This window comes from Drosophila montana, unplaced genomic scaffold (assembly GCF_035044405.1).
Source record: "Drosophila montana isolate Dmon_TW-CO22-7 unplaced genomic scaffold, ASM3504440v1 contig_3200_1, whole genome shotgun sequence".
NCBI classification, from domain to species: domain Eukaryota; kingdom Metazoa; phylum Arthropoda; class Insecta; order Diptera; family Drosophilidae; genus Drosophila; species Drosophila montana.
The window spans coordinates 4,922,922-4,937,575 of record NW_026998080.1 but is presented as its reverse complement, the minus strand read 5'-3'; the positions used below and the strand labels follow the sequence as shown (position 1 = coordinate 4,937,575).

Here is a 14,654-nt window from a genome sequence, read left to right as displayed (position 1 = left end):
TTCTCTCTCTCTCTCTCTCTCTCTCTCTCTGTTAATCTTTGAGCCACAATTTGTTGCACATTTCATGCTTCACAGGCCATAAAACTTTCAAGCGACACCACACACACACACACACACACACACACGCACACACACATATATCACACAAGCTTGGAGACATTCATGCATATGAGGAACAGGATAAAGTATCAAGAACTTGGCGCTCAAGTATCCATAAAGTTCGCTTCACCTATAAACTGTGCCCACATTGGATTAGCACAAATTTATGGCGCCCTCCCCGAAACAATAACAACACGAGTAGCAACAACAAACTTATCATATTCATGCACAAGTTTCTATCTTCTTTTTTTTGGCATTGTCTCTGAGACCAGAGAACAAACAGGACTATAGACAGGGGATGGAAGTGAAAGGCACGAAAATAGATGGAAAGAAAAGTTTTTGCCTCTTATTTACGACAATGTCGCGTCAAGTTTTTTGTTTCGCCATAATATAAGAGAGAGTAAGTTTTTTGGAGTTTCTTTCCTACTTTTGTTGCATAATAAAATGAAGCATGTTGCAGGATTGGCAGCACTCGGCCATAGACTCCATCAACTGCTGGTGCTCAGCGCAAAGATGAGCAGCTAAGCAGCTGCAAGTTTGCCAGGCACACAAAAAGGCCACGAGCCAGGACACAATATTGCTCCCCAGCGTCGAATGAAAGCAAAAGTTCTCGAATCCAGTTGCGGCTGTGCTTGGATAACAAGTGGCAATCCACAGCAAGCTGGGCGACTATCTCCAGGCGCCAGCTTCCAGTTGCCAGCTCGGCTCATAAAGTCCACTAGACAAAGGACGGGCACAGGACCTCACGCAGTTTGGCAGGACACTCGAGGCGCCTGCAGCTACAGCCGTGAGGTGTCACTTCAATCACGAACTTGCATAGCACTCGAGATTCTGGCGATTTAAGCAATTTGATGCCGCTTCATTCGCATATTCCTAAATAGGAAATTCCAATGTTGCGAAAAAAGTCGTGAAATAAAAAACTGCCAGGCAAAAGAAAGGACATTCCAAGCCAGTTAACTAGAGACTTGATAACTAAATAACAGCCAAGCTGCCCTCGCACTCTCAAAGAAGCCTCTTGATCTTTAGAAATAGTTGAGATTTTCATTGGAAAATTGTCAGCTGCGATCCAATATTAAGTTGTTCTTAAAGGTACATTTAAATACGATTTATAGATGATTTAGTTTTCTGCTTTACTTGACTTGACCTGACTCTCTCTCTCTCTTCAATTTTTGCGATTATCTAATGCTATGCAATTTACTTGACTGGCCTTAATTATGTTCAGCATCCTTCAATGCTGTTCGCCTAATTGCATTGCTTGCTGTGCCCGTGTCACGGACTCCCTTCTCCCTTGCGCAGCCATTCAATTTTCTATTATGTCAGCGAGTTGGAAGCAATGCAATGTTAATAAAATGCCAACACCCGCCCACCCTCCGCCCACACACACACACACACACAGTTGATATCAAAGGCAAACTCAAGATGTCAGCGGCAGTTCGGAGCTGGCCTGGCAACGACAAACAGCGACAAGCGGCAACAGCGCGTATACGCAACGTGGTGCGCTTTTGTGCTGGCGTCTTTTTGCCTATTTACCCGCCACACACACACACACACACAGCACACACACAGAGCAGACAACAATGGCCAATATAGGCAAACATGTGTGCGAGTGGGAGCTCGCTGTTATTTGACATTTATTTGCCATTTCCCCCAACCACAATGGCGAGGCACGAGGCCAGCGCTGCGACATTGCGATGCTGCCCGCCGGCAACAGGATAAAAAAAATAACAAGAAGCAGAAGAAGAAGAAAAAGAAGTGCTTACCTCGCTTCTGTGGCGTCTGCATGGACGAGGGCGACGGCGTCGACTGCGTCGCGGCCAGCAGCTGCAGCAGCAGCAACAGCAGCAGCAGCAGCGACGGCGCCCACAATCCAAATCCGCAGCTGTAAGCTGCTCCGGCTCCGGCTCCGGCACCGGCTCCGGCTCTATTGTTCTGCCTCATCGGCCTGGTGACTGTTGATCCTGTGGCTCGGCTGTGAATCAGATGCGAACTGTGATTCGCTTGTTGATTCTGTTTCTGTTTCGGTTTCGGTTTCTGTTGCTGCTTTTGATTCCACGCGCGTTTGCTGTGGCTCATTTCGCACTTTCTCACGACACTTTTTACACTTCTTTTTCCTTTCTTTTTTCTCCAACTATGATAATTTATTTATTTATTTTCTCGCTATCTCTCTCTCTCTCTCTCTCTCGGTCAGTCAATTCATTTATTGTTTCATTGTTAATATTTATTCCAATTTATATGCGTAATAAAAGGCCATGGATATTGCTAAATATATATTGTATGTACAGAAAAAAAGGAACGCATTGTAATAAACATGAAATATGCAAATAGTTTATTCAATAATCCCCCGCATTATTTGTTATGCAACATTTGTTATTAATTTAACAGCAATTTATATTGCAACTGGCTAGCCATAGTTCGACTATAACATGCCCTGTCCACCAACTCGCAAATCAGATATGCTACAATTAAAGCTGACATTTGGGAGAATTAAATTTAATCCGTAAATGGAGTCGCCCGCTTAAAGACTTTTTATTTTCGTATGCAAAAAATGTGATTCATGCCCTTAAAAAAACATTTAGACCTTGTCACAACGAATGCGAACCGAACAAAAAAGCCACAAAAAATGGGTGTCACATATTTCTTGGAAATTGGTTTAGCTGGATTCGTTGGCCGTCTTTCTGGCTGGCTGGCCGTCTGGCCGTCTTTCTGGCTGGTTGGTTGACCTCCAGGCACACTAATTGCTGCAATTTTTCAGGCACCGTTTCGTTGCCCGGTGTTACACATTTTTGGGTCGCTTTTTGCTTGGAGTTGCAGTTTTTTTCTGCTTTCGTATGGATTTCTGTTTATTTGTATACCCTTGCAGAGGGTATTATAATTTTGTCGTGAAATGTGTAACGCATAGAAGCAGACATCTCCGACCCTATAAAGTATATATATCCATGATCAGTATCTGTCCAACTACTAGTCCGAACTTGTCTCTCAGTTTAAAAGCTATCTTTATGAAACTTTGCAGAAGTGTCTCTTTCTGTTGCACGCAGTTCATCCGTCAAAACCAGTCGGATCGTACCACTATATCATATAGCTGCCATAGGAACGATCGGTCGAAAAGTAGGTTCTTGTATGGAAAACTTTTTTGTTTTTCAAGATATTTTGATCAAACTCGGCATTTATTAGTTTTACTATGCTGCTTATATTTATGAAAAACCCTATTAACATCTGAGTACTATATCATAAAGCTGCCATAGGAACGATCGGTCGAAAAGTAGATTCTTGTATGGAAAACTTTTTTGTTTTTCAAGATATTTTGATCAAACTCGGAATTTATTAGTGTAACTATGCTCCTTATATATATGCAAAATCCTATTAACATCTGAGTACTATATCATATAGCTGCCATAGGAATGATCGGTCGAAAAGTAGGTTCTTGTATGAAAAACATTTTTGTTTATCTAGATATCTTGATCAAACTCGGCATTTATTAGTTTTACTATGCTGCTTATATTTATGCAAAATCCTATTAACATCGGAGTACTATATCATATAGCTGCCATAGGAATGATCGGTCGAAAATTAAGTTGTTGTATGGAAAACTTTTTTGTTTTTCAAGATATTTTGACCAAACTCGGCATTTATTAGTGTTACTATGCTGCTTATATTTATGCAAAATCCTATTAACATGGGAGTACTATATCATATAGCTGCCATAGGAATGATCGGTCGAAAATTAAGTTGTTGTATGGAAAACTTTTTTGTTTTTCAAGATATTTTGACCAAACTCGGCATTTATTAGTGTTACTATGCTCCTTATATATATGCAAAATCATATTAACATCGGATTACTATATCATATAGCTGCCATAGGAACGATCGGTCGAAAATTAAGTTGTTGTAGGGAGAACTTTTTTGTTTTTCAAGATATCTTAAACATATTCGGCTTTAACTATTCTCCCTGTGATTCTTAGATACGGGCAAAGCACCATGAGCATTTTGAAAAGGTTGGGTCTGCAAGGGTATTAAATCTTCGGCGTGCCGAAGATAGCACTTCTTTCTCGTTTTTTATGGAAATGCAGTTCTGAAAATATCAAGAAGCGGCCAAAAGTCCTTGACATGTCGGCGCTCTAATGAAGAACGATGCGGCGGGCTCAAGTTCCGGCCGCAGCCAGCTGAGAAATGGTTGTCATTTTTTTGTTGTGCCTCGAGAGACACTCAAGAAAGTCGACGGATGGTCCGCAATGAAATGGTTTATTTTATGTACCACACAAGTGGATTTATTTACAACATCTGCCAAAAATGTGAAAAGACACTTATTCAAACGAAAGAATATTCTAAGGCCAAGTTAATTAATTGTAAATAACGGCTAGGTGGAATGGAGTTAACTAATTAGAGAACCGTCCTATTTCTGCTACTGTCAATATCTTTGCAAGTGTTTTTTAATTAAGCTAATTCTTTAAAAATATATATTTTATTAAGTCCATAATAAAACTTGCCTCCAACTACACGCATATCAACGATAGAAATTAATAAGCCATAATAACTAAGTACTAAGAACAAGTTAGAATGCTGTGGTCGAGCATGCTCGACTATTGAATCCCCTGTACTTCTCAGTCAATATAATATTTGGGTGTCTAGCACGAGGCTTTGAATTCTTCAATTCATTAAATATAGCCAAAATATTAAGAGCATAAATATGGCATTCAAATCACAAGTTTCTACACCTAACATTTTGTTTTTTTTTTATTTTTGTGCGGAATAGGCGGAGATATCTAAAAAGTCATTTATTTCTAGCCCACATACCAAATTTTATCGATATTTTAAAAATGGGACCCGATATCGACAGAAAGGGATAAACACATATTGCGGATAGCTCTCGTAGTTGCCGAGATCGACGAGTCCTGATCAAGAAGAGATATGTTTTATGGAGTAGCACATGCCGCCTTTTGCCTAGTACATACATTCGCACCAAACCAATATACCCATTTTAGATTTATTAATATCTCTTCAAAGAGGATTTCCAAATATATTTTTGATTTGTATTTTTAAGCCTAGAATTTAGTTTGCACATAAAAAAAAAACTCTGTTTTAATTTAAATTTGATCAATTTAAATCACAAATATTTATGCTTTTTAAAAGTTTCAATCAAATTCACACACTTTACACTGTTTATTATTGTCATTTAACAACGGGAATTTAGTTTCAGTTATTTCCGAATTTGTTTAGTTTTTCGTCACATGTAAACCCTTTTTGTTTGACACCCAACTGCACTGTTAACAGCCTTAACTACTGATCAAATAGTCCATCTAAATGTGTGTTCTATTAATCTTGCTGCCAGATTTAGACAAACAGGTTAGCCTGTGCCTGGTCGACAGTAGAACAAGAAATAGGACTCAAAGCCGGCTGCTCAATATTTCAAAAGAGCCCAAGTCGAAGAGACCCACGAAATGCGGCGACAGAAAAGGGTCCGCAAGCGCCACGTGGAGCGTGGAGGCGGCAGTAAAAACCGGGGCGGGTGTGCATATGGCAAAGGCAAGAACATAAAACAAATCCAGTCGAGTGAAACCCAAATCGGGAGTGCGGGCGGATTTCCTGTTGGCGATTGATGGACGTGGCACGTACGCGTTCGTTTATTTTTAGTTGGCAAGGACCAGGCACGAGTCCTGATAAGAGCCATTCAGTTCCGGCTTTCCTTAAACCATATTATTATTATTATTAAATTTAATATTTAAGATGGCGAGCCAAATTATTACACAATGCGACGACGGTGGCGTCTTACAAAACGTTCTACACGACGGCAGCCGGGTGCGGAGGAGTGGACAATGTTGTCCTGCCGCCGTTTGCACAAGAACTGAGCGCGCGCGTCGCGACCTGCACGAAGCTCCAATAATTGCGAGGGCCACTCAGCTGGCTTTGTGACAAGCGTAAATGGCGAACACGACGACCTTAAGCTTTGGCTTGCCACGGCAAACTGACATCGACATCGAAAGCTATCACGGCCGTAGCTGTAGCTGTAGCCGTAGCTGTAACTGTAAATGAAAGTGAAGTTTCGCACTGTGCTGAGCGAAACGGTTCAGGTTATCTGAGAGCGTGAAAGCTCTGCCAGAGCGCGAGCGAAAACTTGCCGCTCTTCGACTCTCTCCATCATATGGCGTTTGTTTACGTGCCAACAGCTGTTCCCCATTGCTGGCAGCACGTGCTGCGCGCAGTTGGCTTCGCGTAGATTAGACAGGTCAAAACAATCCCTTTTTGTTGTCTCAGTAAAAGAAGATTGCACTCACTGGCAAAGGGGCGGGCAGAGGGAACAAGTGCTAACAACAAAGCTCGCGAGGGCGATTGTGTCACATGAACGATACGATTTGGGCATATTTTTAATTTGCATATTTTCCCTTTACTGTTCTTTAGGAACAGTTCAACAAAAACAAGTTAGCATGTTGCTCTCGGGTGCAACCGACTGCGGATTACACGTTCACATTCCAATGCCAGGCAAAATATGTCATGCCTCAATGGACTTAACATATTATATATTCTTGACCCCTTTTCTGTCATGAATATGCATTGCAAGTTTAAAATGAAATACGGTCATATGGTTTTCGATTTCAGCAACATTAAGGAGCATAAAAAGCGAATTACTTTAAAGCATATTTTAGGGATCAAACTAACTCTTGGCCTATTCAATTTTCAAATGTGTTCAAATGCATTTTCAAAAATGAAGAAAGTGGAGTTTGAATTCAATAAATACAATATTCTTAAACTGCGGATCTACTATACTGAGACCCAGCTTCCGAAAAAAAAAATACTCAAAGAGTTTGTGCTTGAAATCGACTCCTTTGGGTTGGCTATCCAAACAAACCTATCAGTTCCTTTATTTCTTAAATTTAGTCCAACTAACTATGCTTAGCATGAACCGTTGCACGTAATCTGCGATGATTACCATAAGCATTACAGGGTATTCTATGCGGAGTCTTAGTTTCCTCGTCATAAATCTTCCATCCCTAACTATTCAGCTAGTATGTAGTCTTAGTCTTTAGTATAAGTATTCGTTTTTGTATCTTGGTTGACTTGGGCTGGGATGAAGTACGTTGCGACGAGATTGGAGCAAAAAAGAGAAATCGATTAATATCGATTCCAGGGGAGATGGAGATAACTACTTTTTTACATACGATTAACTACCAAAGTCTCTTAGAGTTATAAGAAAACTGAAGAGTATTTTTGACTGTTGCTGCGACAGCTCGGCGACAGGTACAGGGCATTTGCCAGTCGGATAGCCGCGACCAGAGCACTCTTGTTATGCCCTTTCGGCAAGAGCAGTTGAAAAGGACGGCTCGCCCTTTTGGTTAGTAAGCAATCCATAACGAGAATTCAGACAAAAACAAAATACCGCAGCAAGTGCAATTATTGTAAACTCGACGACGCGTCGTGGCACTCGGTGACCTGCAGACGACCTCTGCATGCCAATTAGACGGGCAATTTGGAGACGCTTCATTCGATTCGCTGCGCAAACGTTAAAAGTTAAAGGCGACTTTTGGGTGTCTTGCCTTTAAAATGCTGGCCAAGTTGGCTTTTATCACCACAGCTATCAGAACCCCCCCCCCCCATCCCCTTCCGCACCCGCTCCCTCGACTGCTGCTTATTTTCTCATTTCCCGTCTTCGAGGGGGCAACTTGTGAGCGCAGGTGTCAAAAACAGCGCCGAATGGTGCCGCCAAATGCTTTTTTTATGTTTTGACACCGTGTGCCAGGTGAAGCCACCCACCCACCAATCCTCCCACCCATCAGTCCGCCCATCAGTCCACCCACCTCCAGGAACTGCTGTTTGAACTGACACTTACAACTTTCCCTTGTCGCTGGTGACATTTTTATACATCATCTGTTTCTTTACCTGTTTCTGTCATTTTGCCGTCTTACTCGTTTTCCGCCGGCCTTTATTTAATTTTCCATTGTCTTGCGAAGAGTCACATGAATTTGCGCATAAAGTTTATGCCTTCATAAAGCAAAGTGCCTTGGCATTCAATTTTATTTTACTAAGCATATTCAACTCGAATTCATGCGAGCTGCTCAACAAGCGACAAGAAATGGGCAAAGCGATAAATATTTAATGACAAACAGGAAGTAGGTTTCAAAACTTTAAGAAGCATAGGTATTCTTAAAGAATACTCTTGAATATTTTAGTGGAGCGCCCAAAGAAAATGTACAAAAAACGAATAGGGATATCTACTGCACGCCGAAGACTTAATACCCTTGTAAGCACTTGCAGGTGTGAGAATAAGGAAGCTATATAATAATGTAGTGCGATCTCGATAAGATTTGGCACATATAACCAGCATAGTTCAAATAGTAAATGTCGAGTAAGGTCAAGATATATTAATAAACCGAAGAGGTTTTCAAGCAAGAATTAAATTTTGTCTTTAATCTCGCCTGTTGATGCTGATAATGAATATATGTATATACTTTCTGGGCTCTTCTGATGTCCTCTTATAGGCGTTACACATTCCATGAACAAATTTGAATAGCCTCTTCAAGGGTATAACCAGAGAGTGCGCTATTAGGGAGTGCCTGACTGGCAGATATCCTAAATTCAGTGCTGAGTTGACGTTACCAACATTCTATCTTCCTTCTGTGCCTTCTATTCTTGAATAGCATCAGTGTTTGATTGCGTTCATTATGACACTTTCTGGGCAACCAAATGTGTTCAAGTATTCTACTCTATATGTTTGTACGAGAATACATCTATCAAGCTCTTGTAAATTGAAAGTAAAGCTTATAAAACCATTCTACTAATCCAATTATATCGATGTAAGAGATATAAAAGGTGTTATATTTAATGTTTCAATTTACTAGCTTTTATACTTAGTTTCCACGATTATTGCGCTCGAACGGACGGATGGACAAGACTAGATCGACTTATCATCTCGTCATCCTGATCAAGAATGTCTAGACTTTGTGAGGTCGGAGAAGCCTCCCTCCCCCGCACAACAACCTTATACCCATTATCAATGTGTCAGAGCACGTCTTTAATTCATTAAATCAATTTTAGAAGAAAGACCCGAATCTATGTAAAGCTTATGTTTTCCTAAAACTGTCCGAGAGTAAGTAAGGTTCCAGTGCAATATTTACATAGTTGAAAATTAGTGATTGCAACTATAAGAATATTGGCAAGGTACTTTTTGGTGACTTTTAACAAATATAATTAGTTGATGTTCCACAACGATCTGATCTCTACTTGTTTGTGTTTGTGCTTGACTATGCTTTAATATGAAAATAAACCGGAAAATAGGCAGAACTATTGCGCTTATAAATGTTAGACAGATTTGACATACTCTGAGATGACCTAACTCTCGATGATATTTAAATTTTTTGACGCTCTTCCGTTGATACTCCTCTTCAATCGAATGTAAAAAAGTGGGTTGTCCTAGGTTATAAAGGCGAAAGTGATTTCGTCTGATTTCAAAAATACCGAAAATCAACCATTTTCTTTGCTTATATAAAAATTTACAATTTTGCCATGTAAAATGTTAAAACTTGCCTATCTCACTCTCAAAGCTGATGGCCTTCAATGACAGTAGTAATTCCTGATAGAATTCATTTATTATTTTCATAAATACAACATAGATAGATTAGAAAATAAAGAGCTTATAGAAGTTTTGTTGCATAAGAGAACATTTGTTGCAGCATTAACTTTTACTGAAAACAATTCTTAAATTTGTGTAATTGTTAGTCGAACTTTGTCAGTTTTAATGTGATTTAATTTTATTTGATGGCATTTTCATGAAAACATTTTGGGGTTAACTTAACTCAAAATAATAATGCAATTTGATTTGTCAAAAACTAATCAAATGCATTTGTTGCCCAAATTGAATTAAATTGCATCATGTTGCGCAGTAAATTACATAAGAAATAATAATTTGGAAAAATTATAATAATTACAATGCAGCCTGACCGCAGGACTTTCAACCACAACTGCGTAGATATATATCTCTATATATATACATATATTTTTTGTATATATATTTAAGCTGGCTTCCATGGCTCTGCTTTGTGATTTATGCGGTGGTCGGTGAGTGAATCAAAGCAAAAATCACGCATACGCCCTGTGGACGGCAATACAATCGAACACACAATAAATATTTATGCAGACATTTTCATGTTTTGTATGTTGTGTGTGCTTTGTAATTACATACACACCTAACGCACCACACACACACACACACACACACACACACGCACACACACACACACAGGCAGACGAGCACTCAACAGCATGCGAGTGTTTGCTCACATTATTCAAGTTATTTTCTTTTCCCAGAGCATCTCCTACTGCTGCTGCTCTGTAAACACATCTACATATTTACATTTACATGTATACATTACGCTGCTTAAGTGTCTCGCGCGCGTGTGTGTGTGTCTGTGTGTGTGTGTGTGAGTCTCTGCGATTTGTTTTTGCAAACAAATGAGTTTGCCCGCGGCCTGGCCAACGTTTCCTCGTTCTGCCAGCTTTTTTAAATATTTACAAGTGAAATTATGTTGCACCCTGTGTTTCCCATAATTGAGGCTGACACGCCCACTAAACGCACGGCCAGGTGCGCCAGGTGCATAGTCAACAGGAGGAGGAGAAGGGGATAGATGTTCGTCCCGCTTTGTTCCCGATTGTCGCCTCAACTGTGACGCTTGCGGCGGGCGCCATGCTGAGGCGTGGCGACTTTTAATTAAATTTAAATTTGATTTATTGCTGCTTTCTTATTGGATTTCAATTTTCATTGTTTTCTCGGCTCAGCGCCTCTGACTTTCATTTGTCCTTTTGTTCGCGTCCTGCCTGGGCCGTAAAGCTGTTGCAAAAAAAAAAAGGAACACCAAAATGGATGTCATTCATTAAAGTTCCATTTAGGCCATGGAATTCATCGTCAGCTTTTGTAAATGTATTTATATTTATTGGGAAGCCACGAACTATATATATAAACGTGGCTACATAATCTTAACAAATTTAAATTGACATTTCTGCTTTTCTTTAAAATATATATATTACCTATATTAACTAGGTTTATCCCGGCCTTACACGGGGCTTGCTTTTGGTGAAAATTTTAAATAAATTTTGAAGGATTCCACTTCTCAAGTTATATTCATCCGAGGACAAACCGAGATAAATGTAGAGATTTTTAAATAATTGATCGACCGTCTTTTTGTGGTAACTGCAGCAAATGAAACTTTGCGGATGTTTGGAAGAAATATAAGTATCTCCGACCCTTGGTCCGCACGAAGTGTGGAAATTTTGGCATGTCCGTCTGTTTATCCATCTGTTCAATGCGTCAATCACAGAAACTTTAAGTTCTTGTAGAGAATCTGAGTTTTGAGGATGACATATATCATATGATTCATATCATTTAAAAGAGGGCCAACTTTGTTGACGAGTTAACTGAGAGATTCAGCCTTTCGGTCTTTAAATCGCAAACATTTTACAATTACACTGTCAAGACTTTATTTTGTGTATACATAAAATGAACAATTTTGTATATCCTGAAGTATCCTGGCTTAACAAGGATTGTGTACTTTTAGCCCAATGCAAACTACCTACTTATTTACAAGGACCTTTGTCAAGAAGATTGCCTAGAAAAGCCACACAATCATTAATCAATGCAGACATATGTATGTTATTAATTTCCTTTACGGGAAATGTGTATGGCATAATCGATATTTAGATGTTTTTTTTTAAATTTTTATACTTCTCTCGGCTGCTGTCGCAACTGATATTCCATCCTATACCCTATCCACAAATTGCAGTTACCTCTCTAATCCAACTGTTAAAATGTGTCGTAGTCGCCATTCAAATTGAGTACGCGCATAAAAAACTGCCGAGCTGGGCGCACTTTGGCCACAATTTAATTACAGTTGCAACAAAAGGGCCGCCTGCCCCCGCCGCGGCCTTGCGCCGGGGCGCATTAGAGACTCGCCCGGGTATTGAATTAAACTGACATTAAAATGCGACCAAAAGTGGGGGCAAAAAAAAACTGCAGCACTGAGATTTCATTTAATGCAACTAAAAAGAGAACGAGTCGAGAGTGCATATAAAATCCACCACAGAAAACAATGCACAAATCCCATTTGAGCGTGGCGCGCAATTAAAAACAGGCGGCCAAAGTAACATCAGAGAGTGGCCACAGTCCACCGAATGGCTCGTCTGGGATTGGAAATGCAGGCATATAGAAAGGGCAGGCGGAGCAGCTAAGCCGGAAGTACGCAAATCGCATAAAACACAACGACAGGGAAGCTGACGACGCCGAGTGGACACAACGGAGCTGGAGCCGGAGCTGCTTTCCAGCTTTCCAGCGAAAAAAACAAGTAAACAGTTTCGACACTGATTCAAAAATGTATTCAAAATGCGCGCGAAAAGTGACCAAAAAACAAAACAACTGGGAAAAACAGAGAGAAAAAGAAAACCCGAGCCCTAGAAGGGGGCGCCATAAAATGGTGTCCTCTTTTAAGCCGCATTACAAGTGCAGCAACCGGCGCCGGGATTACAAGCGACAAGCGCAGCTGTGGCCAGGGCCCGGACCCGGCTCCGCTTGAATGTGTTTCGAGCTGGAGGAGAGGCACACTCGTTGTCCGTGCAGGGCCGGGGCCAGCATGCGAGTGTAAACAAGCGACTTTGTGGCGCTTTTCGTGTTATCGAGCGCGCCCATTTGAATGTTCTGGCAAATTTATGCCAAGTGCCTGATAATTGAAATGGTCAAATTTACCCGCAAAAAGGAAAGAAACAAATATAAACACAGACAGGACTCAGACAAATGAGATTAAAGTGAAATCTTTATAAGATTGAGAAGAGCAGAGAGCAGTGCTTGGGGAAGAGAGAGGAAGTCCATTGTCGTTACAAAAGGTTGAGATTAAAGCAGCGAATCAAACCGAATCGTATTTCGGCTCCGGTTCCGGCTCCGGCTCTGATACGCACGGGTTCAGTATTGGTTCCTTCTTCTTATATCGGTATATGCGATTACAAATTCGCAGCCAAAAGGTTGAGATTAAAGCAGCGAATCAAACCGAATCGAATTTCGGTTCCGGTTCCGGTTCGGGTTCCGATTCCGGCTCTGATACGCGCCGGCTCTGTATAAGATAGAGAAGAGCAGAGAGAATATGCGATTACAAATTCGCAGCCAAACGGTTGAGATTAAAGCAGCGAATCAAACCGAATCGAATTTCGGTTCCGGTTCCGATTCCGGCTGTGATACGCACCGGTTCAGTATTGGTTCCTTCTTCTTATATCGGTACACCGATTCGAGCTCGGATTGGCCATTCGTAAAAATATTGCTCATTCACTTGAATATTAATTGATGAAGTTCTCATAGAATATACCAAGGAAAGAAAAAATACAAAAGAAATAAAAACATTAGTTAAAAACGAAGTCACCAAAAAAAAAAAAACTGAAAAAGCAAGCGAGGTATTCCAATAAAGACCGATAAGGTCTTTTCGGATATAAAAATATCGGTTCTGGGTAAAGTTCTCAATGTTAAGTTATATTGGTTTCCACCGCCAGTTCTAGGTTTAACGCTTTATTTAGTTAAGGTTCAGGCTCCAGTTTGATTTGCTGCATCAAAAATATCAATATAATGGAAAATACTTTATCACATGCACAGTAAACTTGCTTTGAATAAAATTAAAGTGAAGCTGGATTATTTGAATAAAGAACAGTCGAACCTAAACATAGACAAACTACAATATTTCATAATAAATCGCTTTAATAAATATTGTTTTGCTTTTTACAAAGTAACTGCAAAACTTTTAAGCTTTATTGGACTAAATGCTGCCATTACAAAATTTAATAATTCAGCAAACGCAGCTCCTGTGCTTCTTCTTGCCCGAGCCAGACTGCATAGAAAACGCAGTCTAAAGAAAATGCTTACAGCCAACTGTAAGTATATACCAAATCCAAGGTTCTACCATTAAAAGCTAGATTTTTTTTCAACTTGATGAGGGTTATGCAAAATGTAAAATATTTGTAATATGTGCGAGAAACTAGTTACTAATTTCCTAATATGTGTATATATTATAAGAACTATAAGAACTATTAACCAAATTTGTGTATCGTGCTTCTTTTTTTTTATACCCTGAACCCAATAAAAATGGGTAAAAAGGGTATTGTGTATTTGTGCAAATGGCAGAAGGAAGCATCTCCGATAAAGTATATATATTCTTGATCAGTATCAACAGCCGAGTCGATCTAGTCCGTCTGTCTGTCCGTCCGTCAGTCCGTATGTATGAACGCAAAGATCTCAGAGCCTATAAGAGCTAGAAACTTGAAATTTTAGATGTAGGTCCTCCTAGTCCCCGCGCAGATCGAGTTTGTTTCCGATATTCGACAACTTGCCCCGTTTCCAAGTAATCGATATCGATATCGGAATCCTGTTTTTTGAGCAATTTCGCCAAATAATATTAGCTATAGTCACCAAACTTGACATGTAGCTTCTAGAATAGTATATATATATATCAAGTATCTTTTATTTTACCTATCGAGGGTAAGAGGGTTCAGGGTATCCCCTAGTCTGGACCTCCCGACTAGAACCTCTTACTTGTTATATTTGC

At 40.0% G+C, this 14,654-nt stretch overlaps 1 protein-coding gene across 2 annotated transcripts in view; it reads right to left on the bottom strand.

Annotated features, from left to right (window-relative positions):
- The window catches only part of LOC135432107 (uncharacterized), a 75,678-nt gene extending 69,631 nt beyond the window's left edge, over positions 1-6,047 (bottom strand). Inside the window, exons 1-2 of one of the 2 annotated variants that reach the window (XM_064687587.1) lie at positions 5,841-6,047; positions 1,860-2,358 (exon numbers count right to left, since the gene is read on the bottom strand). In XM_064687587.1, coding sequence (XP_064543657.1) covers positions 1,860-2,172 — 313 coding nt within the window. In that variant the 5' untranslated portion in view covers positions 2,173-2,358; positions 5,841-6,047. The remainder of the gene's footprint in view (positions 1-1,859; positions 2,359-5,840) is intronic. The other variant, XM_064687588.1, reaches the window with a different exon arrangement.
- Between the last annotated feature and the right edge of the window lie 8,607 nt (positions 6,048-14,654).